Raw genomic sequence first — 18,505 nt, 5'->3', positions numbered from 1 at the left:
GCCTTGGGGGAGGGGGACAAAGGGGATTTGGTTGTGATTTGTTTGGGTTTTGTTTTTTTTTGTGCTTGGGATTGAACTCAGAACCTCATATGTACTAAGCACTAAACTGTACCCCAGCCCCTCCTGGTTTTCTGTTTTCCTAGTCCCTTTGTTCTCACCTAGGCAGGAGAATATCACTATGGGTGGAGGCCATAGTGACAGCTGAGAAAAAGCCACATCTGTTCATGTTTGACTCAAAAGGATGCTGGCTAACCCAGTCCACCCTAGACTTGTTTAGGTTCACGGCAAAACTAAATGGTCTCAATTTTTTTTCTTTTCTATCCCTTGTATCCTGTTGTATTTGTAAGATGCTCAAGCCCTTTGTCAACTGGTCTATGGAAAAGAAAGGATCTAATGCTTTCTATCTTTTTCTTGGGCATCTTTGAGAATGGGAAGAATATTGACAACATCCAGTCATTCCCCCTTTGATGTGCTAGAGCCCTTCCACCCTCCATGAAAGTCCTGTAAAGCAGCTGCTCCTTGCTGAGGGCAGAAGAAGTTATCAAAGTATAAAACTGGCCCCATGTTATACCTTCTAGGAAGGTATCTTTTAAACCTGAAAGAAGAATCTTTTAAACCTTAATTCCCTGCACGTGCTTGATGGACTGGAGCTGTAAGAGTGGCTAAGTTCTTATTTTTGAGGCTTTGAGCCCCAGTGTCCCTTGCTAAAAGTGGCAAAGATTTTTCACATTTTGGGTGCTGGTAAGCAGAATTTGCTTCTAGTAGCTAAAATAAATTTGGGACCATGTACTGATCCCAATAAATGAGAAGCTTTCGTTGGAGGTAATTACAAGTAGTTTAAACCTATAAAGCTAAGACCTTAACCAAAATTTCAACCAAGTGAGGATGCCCAGTCTAAGAATGGAAGAAACCTAAGAAGTTCGTAAGTTTTGATTAAGGATTTAGGACACCCTTTATTGCAGATTTTCCTTATACTTCTATGGCGCTCATTTACTCACTTTCTGTAACCAGTCTGTAGAAACTAGTTAGGAAACATCACATTTCTTGGCTTTTGAAAGAACTTCACTCTACAAGTCCTGTGGCCACAAGTGTTTGGGTCATGTGTTTCAGGAAGGAAAAGGAAAGAAATCTACATTAGCAAATACGACCCATTATGATTATCTGGCCTTAGAGAGGTGATGTGACCTGTGAGCAACCCAGGCTGTGGATTTGGACAGACTAGGACTTAGCCTTGAGATCATTTTCCAGGGTTTAAAGGGAGCATAAGAACACTACTGACAGAGTTGTTCTGGGAATGAGGTGGAATTGTGAAATAGTACTGCAACTCAGGATCTGGCAGGTAAGAGTAGGGTGGGAAAGAAGGTTGCAGAGATGTTTTACAGGTAGACTTAATATTTCCTGAGGCCAAGGCATGTATGAGGAAAACAAGAATGTATTGGCCTTAGATGCCTGGCTTGCTACAGTGGGTGAGGGAATAACACAACATTCCTTTCTCCACAGCGAGTTGTGTGATGTAGCTGATCAGTCAGCAGCAGCCCAGTGCACTGCACATAGTAAATGTTGAAGAATGAGTGCAAGAAGCTGTCATTCCAGGGTGGCATACCTCTGTGATCCTAACAAAAGGACACTAGAATAATTTTTAAAATTGTGCCAAAAATCGTTATCTTTTGAAGTTTCCAGTCAATACACGATCAATTTATATTTAACATATATTTATTGAGTACCTCCTATTTTGTTGTCTACAGTATAACATGACCTGCTTGTGCTACAGTGCCACCAAAAAAAAAAAAAAAATCTAGGTCTGCCATTGCCATTCTTTCTGAATGCTACGTAAAGTGCTGCACTCTTACCCCAAGAATACACACACACACACACACACACACACACACACACACACACACACTCTTCCTCCCCACAGCCTTGTCTCTTTCTTTGTATTTCAGGATGTCTAACATATCAGAAGATGGAGTCCCAGGGTGGCCTATGACTCAAATCAGCTGCCCACCCCAAACAGAACTTTGGGCCTCTTTGGAAGCCTAGGTTAAGCAGCTTGTTCTGACAACTCTTCCACAAGATCCCATGATCCCATCACCACCGCAATCTGGGAACGGACTAAGTGTCCCCACCTCCAGGTGAGGGACAAAGCCTCAACAGGTGCTAATAAGTTCATTTCCCTTTATGCTTCTCCACACATCTAACCATGTTCCTGTTTATACTGTGTAAAGCTAATATGGCTAGCCCTGTATCTAAGATTTAGTAGAGAGGGATAAAAGAAAGGATAAAGGAATATACCAAGCACTGAGTTGAGCAATTTACATAAGATGTAACTCCAGCCGGGCAGTGGTGGCGCACGCCTTTAATCCCAGCACACTTGGGAGGCAGAGAGGCAGGTAGATTTCTAAGTTCGAGGCCAGCCTGGTCTACGGAGTGAGTTCCAGGACAGCCAAGGGCTACACAGAGAAACCCTGTCTTGAAAAACCAAAAAAAAAAAAAAAAAAAAAAAAAAAAAAAAAAAAAAAATGTAACTCCAGAACTAGAACAGATATTTTTATTTTATAGCTAAGAAAAATCGAGATTGCCGGGCGGTGGTGGCGCACGCCTTTAATCCCAGCACTTGGGAAGCAGAGGCAGGTGGATTTCTGAGTTCGAGGCCAGCCTGGTCTACAGAGTGAGTTCCAGGACAGCCAGGGCTACACAGAGAAACCCTGTCTCGAAAAACCAAAAAAAAAAAAGAAAAAAAAAAAAAGAAAGAAAAATCGAGATTACAGAAAGTTTACAATAAAACTACTTGATTAATGCCAGATCCAGGATTTACATTAGATGTTTCGTTCCAGTGTCTGCACTTGTTTCTTGCCAGTTGTAAGGATGTTTAATAAATGTTATAATTAAAAGAAAAAGACTAACTTCCACTTCCTGTTTTTCCTTCACTCTTGCCCCCAGGAGGTATGCCCCGGTGCTCAAAGTTGGACGCCTTCTTGTCACTTTGGGCGCCAGGGTTGCAGGTGTGTGCAACAGCTTCCACTTTCCGGTCAACCGGAACCTTTCCCAGAGAGGCTGCTGCTCTGTGGGCCGTGCCTCGGCGGAGTTCCTGGGAGTGGTGCCCGACCAGAGTGGCGGCTACGTTATCCAATAGGAAGGGACATTACTGGCTCAGAAGCCAATGAGGAGCCTAGTGAGGAAGAAGCGGTGATCTGAGCATGGAGGTACCGACTTGAGGCAGCATGGGTCTCTGTCTGAGGTGGCGCCGGCTTGTGTTCCCACTCCCCGGGTTCCGCCGCTGCGAGCTCCACACAGTGCATGAGGTACGCCAAGCTCCCAACCATCTAGCCCATTAGATTCCAAGGGGGCAGGATGTCCAGCCTCTCCCGGACCCTGCTGTCCCACTCAGAAATGTGCGGTCCCTTTGAATCCCCAGTTTAAGACCTAGTGTCACCCAGTTCCCACCTTAGAACCAATGCTTCTTAAACATCCATAACCCCTGCCACCCCCATTCCGGAGTAGTAGAAATAAGCACCGTGATACCTCCTAACGTGCCTTTCCCTTCAGGCCGCTGTACCAACTCCTCCACATTGGTTGGCAGAACGATTTGGCCTTTTTGAGGAGCTATGGACTGCTCAGGTGAAAAAGTTAGCAAGTATAACACAGAAGAAAGCCCGGCCTATTAAGATATCACTTCCTGAAGGCCAGAAGGTAGATGCTGTTTCGTGGAACACAACCCCTTACCAACTGGCCCAGCAAATCAGGTATCAAGCCACCCTCTACGTACTAGAATTATCTTTCTATCCTTTTCTGCACCTGGTCAGGAAAAGAACGCATCTTTTTGTTTGTTTACATTTTTCTTTTTCTTTATTTCCCATTAGAAAAGTGCAATCTTTGGGCAGGGAGAAGGTTAGGGTTGGGACTCAGTCAGTCATTTAATTGATTGCCACACAAGCGTAAGGACCTGAGAACTGAATTTGATCTTGCAGTCCACATAGTGGAAAGAAACTGACTCCTAAAAATTGTCCGCTGACCCCACACACACACTGTAGCATGTGTACCCCACCCATAAATAAATGAAATAACAGTTTTGGGTTAAAAGTAAAAAGGGTGTGGTGACATGTGTTTGTAATCCCAGAACTGGATAGGCAGAGACAGGCAGATAGATCCCTGCACTATCTGGTCAGCCAGCCTAGCCTGCTGGGGTGCTCCTTCCCAAAGAGAGACCCTGTTCTAAAGACATGATTGTTGACTCTGAAGGAAGAATACACACCTATTCCCCTAGAAGAAAAAAAAAAAAAAAAAAAAAAAAAAAAAAAAAAAAATCTTTTTAAAAGAAAAAAATTCTTTTGGTTGGGTGTGGTGGTGCACACCTTTAATTCAAGAGTTCATTGGCAGAGGCAGGTGGGTCTCTGAATACAACACCAGCCTGGTAAATTCCAGGATAGCCCAGGCTGTGTAGAGAGACCCTGTCTCCAAAAAAAATAAAATAATTTTTTTTACATATGCGCTCACACACACACATCCTTGTCCAAATGCTCAAAATGCGTGCCTCTGCATGTCCACACAAATGCAAGCCACAATGTATATGTGGAAGGCAATGAACAACTTTTGGTTTTTCGAGACAAGGTTTCTCTATATCCCTGGCTGTCCTGGAACTCACTCTGTAGACCAGGCTGGCCTCGAACTCAGAAATCTGCCTGCCTCTGCCTCCCAAGTGCTGGGATTAAAGGTGTGTGGCACCACCGCCTGGCTCAAAGAACAACTTTTGGGAGTAAGTTCTTTCCTTTCACTATATGGATCCCAGGGATTGAACTCAGTTCATCACAATTGGGAGCAAGCACCTATACCAGCTCACAAACATTTTGGGCATCCCACCTTTGAGCTGTTTTGATCCCTTTGCCTCCACTTTCTGGGTCCTAAGTTTATAGGTGTGCACCACCATTTCTACCTTATATAACGTTGGGAATCAAACCCAGGTTTGATTTTTGGGGGGTTTTGTTTTGTTCCATCTAAATAAGCACTCTCCTGAGTGAGGTCTTCTGCCCCTACCTTTTTTTTTTTTTTTTTTTTTTTTTTTTTTTCTTTAGTTTAGTTTAAAAGAAAAACTTCCAGAGCAGGCACACTGTAAATCTCAGCAGCTGCCTTGAATACAACAAGAAGAAAAGAAGGTAAAGCCATGTTGTTTTAAGTTGTTATGGAGGTCAGAAAAAGTAAAGAGGGCAAGAAAAACTGTGCCTTTGTAACTCGGCCACAGAAGAGTGCTGAGACCCAGCCACACCTTGTGGTGGCTTCCAAAGGACACCACTTCACACAAGGACCCTGCTCCACACCCCCTCTATTGAGACTTCCTCACTCCAGCCTGGCCGTGAACTTAGGAAAACCCTCTTGCTTAGGCCTTCCAAGTGCTGAGATTACAGGTGTGAGCCACTATGCTTGGATAGCCCTTCTTGCCAAGCACAGTGCTACAGACCTGTAATCGTAACATTCAGAAAGTGGAGACAAAAGATTCAGAATTCATGGCCAGCCTGTGCCATATAGCAAGACCTGTCTTTAAAATGGAGGGTGGGGGCTTTTTCTTGAGGGTTTATCTTTATAGTTTCATAGTTTCTGCTCTTCCCAGTGGATACCTTGCAAAAAGAAATAGTAGGTCTTACTGCTCTGGAAACTTATTTCCACTTGGCAAATCAGAGTTGCTGAGAGAGATCAGCCTTCTGCCCTGGGATTGTAACATTCTTCTTTCCCACTACCCTCCTACTGCTACAGTTCAACACTGGCTGACACTGCAGTGGCTGCTGAAGTAAATGGAGAACTTTATGATCTGGACCGACCCTTGGAGACAGACTGTCACCTCAGATTTCTGACATTTGATTCCCCAGAGGGCAAAGCAGTAAGTTTCTCCCATATGGTGAGCACAGTGCCTAATTATCTGATGGATCTTTAAACAGGAAAATTTAATTGTTCTTTTGCTTCACTTTCTCAGTTTGAAAGTGGGAAGGAGACTTATCACAGACTGATTATTCCTGACAAACCTAGAAAGCTTTGATGAAGACTTTTATTTAGCATTGGCCTACTAAGCAAATACCGTGCCTGCTAGTGAAAGAGAAAACACTGAGAAACAGGACAGCGTGGCTATTCAGCCTCTTAGTGCACACAGTGTAAGTCATCCGTGATGGCTCAGTTCTCATGGGTTTCATAACTGAGCACAAACCCAGGCCTTCTGCGCCATTTGTTTCATGTCAGCTCAAGTATCGTAAACCTCGTCTTTTAGAATCCAGAAAAATGTATTTATCATCTAAATGTGAATAGTGAACCAATCTAAGAATAGTTCCATCACAGTAGATTCTGGAACAGAAAATGTCACTAAGGCAAAACAGAATGCTGGGATAGCTACTGGGTGAGGCCCTGGTTTGTAGCAAGAACACACAGCAAGATCAACAGCAGCAAAACCAGAAGGAACTGTGGGTTGTGGTTTTGTTGTTCTGTTTTTTGTTTTTGTTTTTGTTTTTAAGACAGTGTCTTACTACATAGCCCAAGGTCAGCCTCCAGACAGAGCTTTCCCACCAGCCAGCACATCCAATTAGAACCACATTTTTTTTTTGTTGTTTTGTTTTTTGTTTTTTCGAGACAGGGTTTCTCTGTGTAGCCCTGGCTGTCCTGGAACTCACTCTGTAGACCAGGCTGGGCTCGAACTCAAAAATCCACCTGTCTCTGCCTCCCAAGTGCTGGGATTAAAGGTGTGCGCCACCACTGCCCGGCATAGAACCACATTTTTTATAAGTAACATACTGAAGTCTGGAAACTTACAGGAGCAGCAAAGGCCAACAGCCTGACCTCCTAGTCCAAGAGACACTGAGGCTGTGTAGGGTGGACCCACACTGCCACTCAGTAGCAGAAAAAACAATACTGGCCCTCTGTTGTCTGTAAATGTTTTTTATTTGGAGCTGGAGAGATGACTCAGCAGTTAAGAACACTAGCTGTTCCTCTAGAGGACCAGGGTTCAATTCCCAGCACCCACATGGCAGCTCCTAACTGTCTGAAACTGCAGTTTCAGGGGATCCACGGCAGCAGACATGTATGTCGTGCACATACCTGTGTAGGAAGGCAAAATACCCATATACATAATACATATATATATATATATATATATATATATAATCTTTTTTATTAATTTTTTTTATATTTTTGTATACATATGAGCGCCTGCATGTGTTATGTGTTTATGTGCATGTCTGGTGCCCTTAATGTCTACAAGAGGGTGTCAGATCCCAGGAAATCAGAGTTATAGGTGGTACTCAGAACCAAAACTGGGTCCTCTGCAAGAACAAGTGTTCTTAACCATTAGCCCATCTTTCCAGCCCCCATTTGAAACACCTTTTTACTATTTATAGAACTTATCTTCAGACATTTAGGTTCTCCGTTCTGTGGCAGTCAGTCTTAAAACAACCAGCGGCCTCTCAGAGAAAGGCATCAGAGCTGGTTGTATTTAACAAGAGGTTGATGAGCTCAGACTTGTTCTTGTGAATCCAGGTGTTCTGGCACTCTAGTGCCCATGTTCTGGGTGCAGCAGCTGAGCAACAACTGGGTGCTGTTCTCTGCCGGGGTCCAAGTACGGAATCGGGCTTTTACCATGATTTCTTTCTGGAAAAAGAACGGTAAGAAATCTCCAAGAAAGGAGATTGATTCTGGGGTGGTTTCTGGGGTCTTGAAGCAACCTCATTTTAGAGAAGAAGCTAAGAGATCTTCTAGGCTCCAAACAGAAACTTCCATCCCTTCTCCAGTGTGTCTGTCTTCTGACTGCTGAAATTCACCTTCTCTAGCCTTCATGAATTCAAGTGCTACCTCATCCTCATTACTGTTGTTCACCTGGCATTCCTCTCTCAACATACACTCTCTCCCCTTCCCTTCCTCCCTCCCTCTCTTTCTCATTTTGTAGCCCAGGCTGTTCTTGAACTCATGATCCTCCTGCCTTTCCTATAGAGTGCTTGCTGAAGATGAGCAAGGCCTGGGTTCAATCCCCAGCCCCATACACACACAGAAAATCTACACTTACTTTCCTATTTATGTTTTCTCTGAGTTTGTCTTTGCCAGTAATTACAGATTTGTCAGAGGTCAGGACTTGACTCCCTAGTTAACATGTCATCATTCACGGGTTGTCTCTGAAGAAGCAAGCCGGTGAACTCCCTTTTCCAGGACAGTCCGCAGCGCAGAGTTGCCCATTTTAGAACGGATTTGCCAGGAGATCATAGCTACTGCACAACCTTTCCGAAGGCTAGAGGCTTCCCTGGATCAGCTTCGCCAGCTCTTCAAGGTGAATTGGCAGTGTGAGAGAGAACTTGATAAGGCTTGAAGGGAAGGGGACCCCCAGTGCGTCCTGGCGGCTTCACAGTGCCTGTCTGCCTTTTTCTAGGATAACCACTTTAAGCTTCATCTGATCGAGGAGAAAGTGACAGGCGGAACGGCAACAGTGTATGGGTAAGCCTTGTCAAGGGAGAAACGCAGGGGTACTCTGAGGAGTCCAGACGTGGGGTACAGGCAGCGTGACCACAGAGGAGCCATACTGCTCCAGAAAACAAAATGAGAGAAGGGGTCTGCTTTTATCTGCCATTGCTCTGTCAGAAAGAGCACTATCAACACCTCTCTGTCAGTTGAAGCCCTCAAGGGAAAAAAGGAAACAGGAGAGCCTGGAAATCACTGACTAGCCTCCTCCTCTCAGGTGTGGCATGTCGGTTGACCTGTGCCAGGGTCCCCATCTCCGGCACACTGGACAGATTGGAGCACTGAAGCTTCTCACGGTGAGTTGTGGGGTTAGAGTTAGGGTGGTGCTCTTTTTTTTTTTTTTTTTTTTTTTTTTTTTTTGGTTTTTCGAGACAGGGTTTCTCTGTGTAGCCCTGGCTGTCCTGGAACTCACTCTGTAGACCAGGCTGGCCTCGAACTCAGAAATCCGCCTGCCTCTGCCTCCCAAGTGCTGGGATTAAAGGCGTGCGCCACCACCGCCCAGCTCAGGGTGGTACTCTTGTTATCATAGGAGAGAGCTAGAGAATGGAAAGGGTGGTCCTTTCTCTTCTAGCCCCTTCTCTGTTTTCATGGCTAATGAGGGAATTTTGGAGAAAGAGGGTTTTCTCCATTCTGGAATTTCAAGATGTCATGGGAGGTACTGAGTTTCATGGTAGATACTGGAGCCCCTGCCAGGGTCCAGAATTCAATTTAGACTCTGAAGTCTGGATCTGCATTAAAGGAAATAAAGCAAGAGACCATGAGCAGGCTGGACAGGATCGTATGGGGTTGGTGACACTGCTGACAGATATTAGAGAAAGCACCCAAGGCACAGGCCTGTCTTCCCTGAAAGTGCTGTTCCTAGACATTGTGTTACTGGTTGAGATGTAAGCTAGCAAGAGACAGGTGGATGTGTAGGAAAAACACCTCCTGAAAACTCAGCCATCTGCGGTCTGATTCTGCCACCAATGAGGTGTGCCGCTTTGGCCAAATCTTCTTCCCTGTTGTTTGTATCTGTAAAACAAGACTGACTATTCCTGTAGCACTGGTAAAGCCACACCATAGAAACAAAGCCAGCTAGCACAGACAAGACTGTTTAAGGGAAAGGCTATAATTTGTCAGTTCATTCAGGGCAGGTGTGTGGCCTGTGATCCCAGCACTTGGGAAATGGAGGCAGAAGACTAGGAGTTCAAGGTCATCCTTGAGTGATACAGCAAGTTGAGGTCAGTTTTCACTATTCGAGACCTTGTCTTAAAACATCAGCAAAGGTTCTTAGTAATATTGGATTTTTTGTTTGGTTGGTTGATTTTGGTTAGTTTTTGGGTTTTGGTTTTTGAGACAAGGTTTCCCCCTGTGTAGCCCCGGCTGTCCTGGAATTTGCTTTGTAGACCATCTGACCTCAAAGTCACTGCCTCTGCCAAGTGCTAAAACCAGGGGTTAAAGGCATCCACCACACCCGGCTCTTAATAATACTCTTAAAGAGCAAGCAGAGGCATTTGAGTTTCATGTAGCTAGGATTAGTGTGTGGTGTGGAAGATTGGCTTTCCTAGCAGCTGTATGGAATATTGATAAAGAATGGTGGACAGGAGGACATTTGACCATAGTTTAGTTTTTCTTCTAACAAGTAATTAATTAGGAGGTGGAACTAAACATAAGAGGACAAGGGTCCAGAGGACAGTGAGAATGTAAAGAAAAAGATGGCTGTGTGACATTACACCTCATATATACATACATATATACGTACACACACCACACACACAACATGATCCAGGAAAGATGCAATGGGTACTTATGGCAGGAAAAGTAATGAGGTAAACTGATCTTCATATACACACACACACATATACAAGACATGATCCAGGTAGCCCGAGGAGGAACACGCAATTCTGAGTATGGGTGTTAGGAAAAATAATGAAGTGAACTGATCTTCAGGTGGTGACCTCTGAACTGAAAGTATCAGAGACTTGACAGGAGAGCCAGTGCCTCAGGTCTGCTTCTTCTTCCTTTTGACTCCCTCTGTCCTCACAGAACTCCTCAGCCTTGTGGAAGTTCTCTGGAACGCCTGAGACACTGCAGAGGGTATCAGGAATTTCTTTCCCCAAGGCAGAGTTACTGAGGACTTGGGAAGCTCGAAGGGAGGAAGCAGAGTTAAGAGACCACAGACGCATCGGGAAGGTAGGGGCACAGAAGAGTGGAAAGGGTGGTGGAGGGCGAGGGCAAGCGAATGTGGCCTGGTCTTCTGTTGGGTTTTTATCTTGACTTTTGTTTCAGATTTGAGTTTTTTAGACAGGTCTCATATAGACTGGGCTGGCTTTCTACTATAGCTGAGAATGACCCAAACCCTTGACCCTCCTCCTCTCCCTCCCAAGTACTAAGATTAAAGGTTCAAACAACCACACCTGGTGGAAGAGTGCGATTGTAATCTGCCAGAAGGTCCAGACAGACGGAGCTTTGTCACTTGTGTCTATAGTTCCAGAGCCCTCCCCCACTTGAATGACAGGTCACATTCTTTCCCCAGGAACAGGAACTCTTCTTCTTCCATGAACTGAGCCCTGGGAGCTGCTTTTTCTTGCCACGAGGGACAAGAGTCTATAATGCCCTGGTGGCTTTCATCAGGGTAAGGAGGACATGAGCCTAGTGGACAGGGATGGAGACCAAGATGTTTGAGTTTGGCTTGGCTCAAGCATCCTGGCATGTGCCTAGAGTCCCAGCACCAAGAGACTAAAAAAGAAGGATCATGAGTTTGAGGACAGCCTGTACCATCATATAGTGGATTCTGTCTCAGGGAACAAGGGAGTAGAGAGTGAGAGCATAGGTCTTAGAGTCCTGGTGTCTTTTAACAAGCTGTTCCTGTAGTGCTGTCTGTGGAGAGGCGGCTTAGAGCATCAGCATGGTAGGTAATAGCTTTTGACTTTGGTCAGCATGGCCTGAGCCCTCGAGAGAATCACAAAGCTTTTATCTCCTCTGCTTCCAGTTAGGTTTGACATTTGATGTCTGTATCCACCTTTGCAGGCTGAGTATGCCCGCCGTGGTTTCTCAGAGGTGAAAACTCCCACGCTGTTCTCTACAAAACTCTGGGAACAGTCAGGGCACTGGGAGCATTACAGGGCAGACATGTTTTCCCTGAAGCCTCCAGGCACTGATGGTGTTGACAACTCCCAGAGCAGCCATCCTGCCAGGTGTCCCAAAGACAAGCTTGCTCTAAAGCCCATGAATTGCCCTGCACACTGGTGAGTTGGGAGCCAGGAGGCCCAGCTCCTCCTGGGGCTGGGATACAGGTCACCAAGTGTAAAGTAATAGAAAGCACCCTTGGAGCTGGGCGAGGTGGCACATGCCTTTAATTCCAGTATACTAGGCAGAGGCAGGCAGATTTCTGAGTTTGAACCTAGCCTGGTCTACAGAGCTAGTTCTAGGACAGTTAAGGCTACAAAGAGAAACCCTGTCTCAAAAAATCAGAAAGGAAGGAAGGAAAAGAACAAACCTTGGAAAGAATATTGAGACATCTAATTTGGGCCTTGAATCTATGTCCAGTAGATTCAAGTTTAGCCAAGTGAATTTTGGGAAATTATTCTATTTCTTGGGCATCTGTGTTCTTCAGTAATGTCAAGGCTCTGTATTCATCACAGAGTATGGACAGTAAATGATGCCTACTATGGTGTGACTAAGAGTTTAACTCTTTTTTTTTTCTAGACAGGGTCTCACTATGTATCCCTGGCTAGCTCCAGACTCACTGCATAGACCAGGCTGGCCTCAAACTCTGAGGAGAACATGCTGAAAGAGACAGGGTGACAGCTAGGATTGCAGAGAAAATGGATACTCAGTGATAGGCATGTTGGGACACTGCTGTAATCTCAGAGCTGGGGAGGCAAAGGCAGGAAGATCATGAGTTTGAGACCAGCCTAAGCTACATAGCAAGTTCTAGGTCAGCCAAGGCTACATACTAAGGCCAGGGCTCATTTTCCCTATGGCCCTAATCTGTTTTCATTCCAACCTCAGCCTGATGTTTGCCCACCGGCCCAGATCCTGGCGAGAACTGCCTATACGACTAGCTGATTTCGGAGTCCTGCATCGGGCTGAGGCCTCTGGCAGTCTGGGAGGATTAACGAGGCTGTGGGGCTTCCAGCAGGATGATGCTCACATCTTCTGTGCACTCAATCAGGTGGGTTTAAAGACAGGGTCTCATGTAGTCCAGGCTGGCCCCAAATGTACTTCATAATTAAGGATGACCTTGAATTTACGGTCCTTCTGCCTCACCTCCTGAGCAATGAGATTTCTGGTGTATGCTACCATGCCTGGTTTATACAGTGCTAGAAATCAAACCCAGGACTTCAAGTGTTCTAGTCAGGCATTATACCAACCACGCTTTATCCAGAGGCCCCAGTTGCCTTCTTTATACTGTAGTATAGCTACCCCTCTGGTTTTCATGTTTTCCCCCCAAACTACCCATCCCTTCTGATTTCTAGTTGACGTACGGCTAACATCCTGACTTCCTGTCTTCAGCTAGAAGCAGAGATCCGGGGCTGCCTTGATTTTCTCCGGTCTGTTTACTCGGTTCTTGGTTTTTCCTTCCACCTGGCTTTATCTACCAGACCATCTGGCTTCCTAGGGGAGCCCAGCCTATGGGACCAGGCTGAGCAGGCAAGTAAAAGAAAGGGAAGCGAGGCAGACAAGCCCATCTCTAGGGGAGAGCGGGAGAGTGGGGGTATGTAATAAGGTCTTCAGAAGGCATAAGCTATAGTATTAGTTTTCATAGACCAGCAGGTTACCCTGCTCATTAGTCTCCTTACGTGTTCCTGTCATCTTGTTCCCTCTAAGGTCCTACAACAAGCCTTGGAGGAGTTTGGAGAACCCTGGGACCTCAACCCTGGAGATGGGGCTTTCTATGGGCCTAAGGCAAGCTGGAACCACACTTGAGAGTTGTATTTATCTTACTTTATTAAGTTGTATCTACAAAAAATTGTTTTAAAACTTATGTAGGAACCAGGCAGTGGTGTCATATACCATTATTTCAAAGCTAGCCTGGTCTCAAAAAAAAAAAAAAATCTGTCTGTAGCTATGCACAGCATGCACACCTTTAATCCCAGCAGCATAGGCAAGTGGATCTCTGTGAGTTCAAGACCAGCCTGACATACATGGTGAATTCCAGGCTGGCGAACACCACACAGAGAGACCTCATTTCAAAAACAACCAACTTTGGAACCTGTATGGTGTAAGGCAAGAACCAATTCCCAAAGTTGTCCTCTGCCTTCTACATTTTCACTCTATACACATACATACAAAGTAAATAAATGTAAAAAAGTAGTAATGATAACTTAAAATATAGATAGCCAATATAGCTGGGTAGTGGTGACACAGGCTGTAATCCCTGAGTTCGAGGCCAGTCTGGTCTAGAGAGTAAGTTCCAGGACTCCCACTCCCAGGGCTACACGGAGAAACCCTGTTTCAAAAACCAGAAATAATGATTATATATATATATATATATATACACACACACACACATACACAGAAAGAGAGAAGGAGCAAGAGAAATAGATATGAATTTTGTTACACACCTGTAATCTCAGCACTCAGGAGATTAAGAGAGGAGAATGTGAATTCAAAGCCAAACTGAATCACATAACAAGACCTTGTTTGAAAATACTAAGGGAAAAAAAATCTATCTCTTAAAAAGTCAAGAGTTGGGGGCCTAATGTGATGGTTGACTGCATGCCTTAATCACAGCACTTACATCTTGGGAGGCAGATGCAAGTAGATCTCTGTGAATTCAAGGCCAACTTGATCTATATATCAAGTCCCAAACCAGCCAGGGCCACATAGTGAGACCCTACTTCAAAAGTCAAATTGGGCTCATCTCAGTTGGAGATGGCTCAATGGTGAAGAGCATGTGCTGCTCTTGCAGAGGATCTGGGTCTGATACCCAGCACCCACATCAAGCCATTCACAACTGCCTAACCACAGTGCCTTGGAATCTGCCATCCTCTCCCAACTTCCATGGGCACACAACCACAATGCACGTACACACACACACACACACACACACACAGAGCAAGCCCTCTTAACTCAGCACTGGCTCTCCAGCCCCCTTCTAATAAAGCAGCATCCTGCTCAGCAGTGGTGGCGCACGCCTTTAATCCCAGCACTCATGGGGGAAAAAAGGCAGGCAGGTTTCTGAGTTCGAGGCCAGCCTGGTCTACAGAGTGAGTTCCAGGGCAGCCAGGGCCACACAGAGAAACCCTGTCTCGAAAAACAAACACAAAAGCCAAAAAAACATGAGTTCATTATAAGTTTAAAACAATGATTTTTATGTCACAAGTTAGCACAGTATTGTCAAGAGACAAATAATCTGCCATTTTTGAAGTCTTATATAAACTAGCCCATCATTTATTTTCTGTCCTTGAACCTACAATAAATTGTTTGTTCCCAATTTATGACTTTTAGTTACTAGATAGTGGCCTCATTCCTTACCTAGAAGGAATGTTTTTCTTAATCATAAATTTGTTCCAAGCCTGCTTTCTTTTCCTAGTGCAACTAGCCCAGGACATGTGAAGGTTTACAGAGCTATTTGCAGCTTTTATTCTTTCTTTAGGGAGCTTGAGATTATTTGTATCGATTTAGGAATTCTATACAATCATTATCAGGAATTATGATATCATCAATTCACTACACAGCATTACTGTATAAAAGTTCATCTTCATGTTGATCTGCAGGAAACCTGCCCAATAGTGTGGGCTGGTGCCCAGGAATCATTAGGCTATGTAATAGTGACAGGAAAGGCATATCAGCAGCAAGCAGCAATCCTGGGATGAAGTCTCTTAAGGACCCTGCATCACAGAGCTCACCCACCACAGCCATGCAAAATGGTGGGCTATCTCTAGAAAATTCTCTTGCATGCCTTTAGCCTTTCTTGGATGGATTCTGAGTAGGGCAGTAAACGGGGATGGGGCTGTGGGTGAGAAAGGAGCTGCAGAGCCATTCATGGGATGATTGCCACTGAGGGAGATGACGGGGTGTGGTGCAGCATAGGCGAGGTATAGGTCTCAAGAAGAACTCAGGGAATTAAGGGGCTGGAGTATGGCGAGTCCCTCATTATCAGGTGAGAGAGGAAGGAGTATTGGCATCTGGGTGACACGGCTCTGTAGCAAAGGAGGTTGGCTGCTGAAGCTAGTGAAAGCTGTTGGGTGTGATTCTCCTCCTCCCATCTCCAGATTGATGTGCACCTCCACGATGCCCTCGGGCGGCCCCATCAGTGTGGGACAATCCAGCTTGACTTCCAGCTGCCACTGAGATTTGACCTACAGTACAAGGGGTACAGAACCTGCCGCAGCCTCTCTGCCTTTGACTACTCCTTACACTGAGCCAGCCCTCCACACCCTACCCCATCAGAGATGGTTCTTGGTAACAGGACGTGATTTGGGCTGCTCAGGTTGTGACACTTTCACCGTTCACTCACTCCCCTTCTCCTTCCAAGGCCGGAGGGGGTCCCAGAGTGTCCAGTCCTCATTCACCGAGCAGTGCTTGGTTCTGTGGAAAGACTGTTGGGAGTGCTGGCAGAAAGCTGTGGGGGGAAATGGTGAGTCACTGGACACCGGAGTTCTGCTCTTCTCTCCAGCCAGAGAGCTCATGCCTTAGGTTCTGAGCTTCTTACCCTATGCATTTCCTTTTCAGGTCTCCCTACAGCTACACCTATGCCTAATGGCTAAAGCCAAATGACTAATTTCCTGCCCCTGTTTCCTGCCAACAGGCCCCTGTGGCTCTCCCCACTCCAGGTGGTGGTCATCCCTGTGAGGACAGAGCAAGAGGAATATGCCAAGCAGGTGCGGTTGAGAGCAAAATTGGGAACAGCAGGGCATCTGCCATCTGGTGAAAGAGAGGCTCTGCAGGAGAGTGGGAAGGGCCTGAGAGGCAGCTTCCCCAAGTGCTACACACTCTCCATCTAAAAATTGAATTCAGCCTTGGCGTCATAGTGAGACCCTTTTTAAATAATTAGGGGTAAGGCGGGAGATGTAGGTCAGTTGGTCGTATATTTACCTAGTATGCAGAGAGCAGTGTGTTCAGTCCAGCGCCACATAAGCCTGTGATCTTAGCACTTGGCAGGCCGAAGCAGGAGCATCAAAAAAGTTTATGTTTGTGCATAGGTTCATAGCCTGAGCTGCATGAAGTTGTCTTTCTAAAAACTTAAGAATATGGACGGACTGGAGTTAAGCAGCTGGTTGGGTAGATGGGCGCCTAGTAGCGAACAGAACCCGGAGAATAATTGAGGGTTCATCTTCTGTAAGACGCACACGAAAAGGTTTTAGGTTAGGGATGGGAAGGAGGCCTCAGTGTCTCAGAAAAGAGGCAGTCAGCCAGCTTGTCTGGTGAGACAAGCAACTGAGGAAGAAGAGTGGCCGGCCATCATAGCCCAGGCTTCCATTCAGATTTAGTCATCACCAACTCTGTGTCCCAGGTGCAACAGTGTCTGCAGGCTGCAGGACTTGTGAGTGATCTCGATGCAGACTCTGCACTAACCCTCAGCCGGAGAGTCCGTCGGGCCCAGCTTGCCCACTACAATTTTCAGTTTGGTAAGAGGGTTAGCCTTAGACCTCAAAGCCCCAAGCTGTACATTTTCTGTATTAAGTCTGTTGTTTAGCACTGTGTACATTGAATTAATTGGGACTCATTACCTGGGCTGGGTAGGAGCCTGACTAATCTGCCTGCCTTCCATTGCTCCTTCCCACAAACTATTCCATCCCTCAGAACAGTTTTCTTCTTGTTAACCCTACCCTAGGATGTTTCTGTAAGTTAGTTAACCAGGCCAGCGTCAAAAAGGAAGAGACAGGAGAGGGTTAAGAAGGTATCGGTTGAAGCCAGGCATGGCAGGCACACCTGTAATCCCAGGATTTGGCAGGTACAGGCAGGAGGGCATAGAGTACTGCGTGCTCTGTGCAGCAAGATTGTTAGTGAGCCGAGAGCAGGCGTGCTGCTCTGTGGTGGAGCACTTGCCTTCAATGAGCTTGATCCCAGCACTAAAACCAATCAACCAATCAAGGAATTAATTAATTGCCTTGTTTATTGTTATGTGGGCGGAGGCAGCTCTAGGGGACAAGAAAGGCCTTAGGGAAGGAAGTTGCTCCTGGCTGTTGGGGCTCCAAAGGCAAGAAGCAGGAACTCCCAGCCAGACTGCCTGACTGGGGCATCATCACACATGCCGGTTGCCTTGCCAGCACTGAGAGCAAGCTGTGCCATAGACCCGCCCTGTTGTTTCCCCTTCCTGTGCTGTACCCCTCCCCCTGGTCACACACATACAGTTTTTCTTTGTGTGTAGCTCTCCATGTTTGTCTTTGTCTGACTGACTCTAATTATCTCCCAACCCTGGGCTCCTGACCTGCAGTGATAAGGCGGGTAGAGCCTGGACCATTCCTTATCTCCACAGAATGGACAGCCAGCAGCAGGGCAAGCTCAGCTAAGCGTGTGCTTTCGCCACAGCTAGGCTCTGCTCCTACCCTTCCTAAAGATTCAGGAGTCTGAAGTTTGTGCAAAGCAAAAGGAAACAACCCATAGGGCGACTTTTCCTTGGGTTTGCAAATCTTTCCTCTTCCTGCAGTGGTTGGCCAGCGAGAGCAGAGTCAAAGGACAGTGAGCATACGCACTCGGGATAACCGGCAGCTCGGGGAGCGAGGCCTGGCTGAGGCCGTGCAGAGACTGCTGGAGTTACAGGACGCCAGGGTCCCCAATGCAGAAGAAGTGTTCTGAGTGATGTCCACTGGTGATGTACAGACTCATAAGAGCCATCCATCCCTTTCCACAGGACACTATCCCACCTGGTAGCCCAGCATGTCCCCGAGTCCTCAGAACTGTTCCCTGAAAATAGACATGATGTAGGGCTCCCACAGGGGGGAATGCTGTATGCCTGATAGAAGGAGAATACAAAATAAACTTGAAGCCAAGGCTGTGCCTTCATCTGACTCTGAATGCTTTGTCTCCCTCTTTCCCAGACCTGAGGCAAAGGGATACTGAGGCCTCTGACCAGCAAGGGAGTGGCCCCAGGCAG

General features: G+C 46.1%; 2 protein-coding genes across 4 annotated transcripts in view; both read left to right on the top strand.

Annotated features, from left to right (window-relative positions):
- Positions 1 to 3,082, top strand: part of Rprd2 (regulation of nuclear pre-mRNA domain containing 2) — a 60,925-nt gene extending 57,843 nt beyond the window's left edge. For 2 of the 3 annotated variants that reach the window (XR_013109955.1, XR_013109954.1), the window contains 2 exons: positions 1,944 to 2,132; positions 2,941 to 3,082. Coding sequence is in view for 1 of the 3 variants with exons in the window: in XM_076932929.1 (XP_076789044.1) it covers positions 1,944 to 2,040 (97 nt within the window). In the remaining 2 variants the exon portion in view is untranslated. Of the gene's footprint in view, positions 1 to 1,943; positions 2,423 to 2,940 lie in introns of those variants that run through there. The other variant, XM_076932929.1, reaches the window with a different exon arrangement.
- Positions 3,083 to 3,159: 77 nt separating this feature from the next.
- Positions 3,160 to 18,419, top strand: Tars2 (threonyl-tRNA synthetase 2, mitochondrial). The gene is made up of 18 exons (XM_034500705.2): positions 3,160 to 3,302; positions 3,547 to 3,743; positions 5,746 to 5,869; positions 7,510 to 7,634; positions 8,173 to 8,290; positions 8,390 to 8,454; positions 8,696 to 8,774; positions 10,504 to 10,650; positions 10,994 to 11,092; positions 11,488 to 11,705; positions 12,472 to 12,634; positions 12,976 to 13,113; positions 13,291 to 13,368; positions 15,681 to 15,781; positions 15,944 to 16,045; positions 16,217 to 16,289; positions 16,922 to 17,036; positions 18,059 to 18,419. The coding sequence occupies exons 1-18, from the start codon at positions 3,222 to 3,224 to the stop codon at positions 18,205 to 18,207; spliced, it is 2,172 nt and encodes a 723-aa protein (XP_034356596.1). The 5' UTR covers positions 3,160 to 3,221; the 3' UTR covers positions 18,208 to 18,419.
- Positions 18,420 to 18,505: the final 86 nt, after the last annotated feature.

Source organism: Arvicanthis niloticus, chromosome 4, assembly GCF_011762505.2.
Source record: "Arvicanthis niloticus isolate mArvNil1 chromosome 4, mArvNil1.pat.X, whole genome shotgun sequence".
Lineage (NCBI taxonomy): Eukaryota > Metazoa > Chordata > Mammalia > Rodentia > Muridae > Arvicanthis > Arvicanthis niloticus.
The sequence above is the reverse complement of the archived record's forward strand: the minus strand, read 5'-3'. Positions and strand labels throughout refer to the sequence as shown.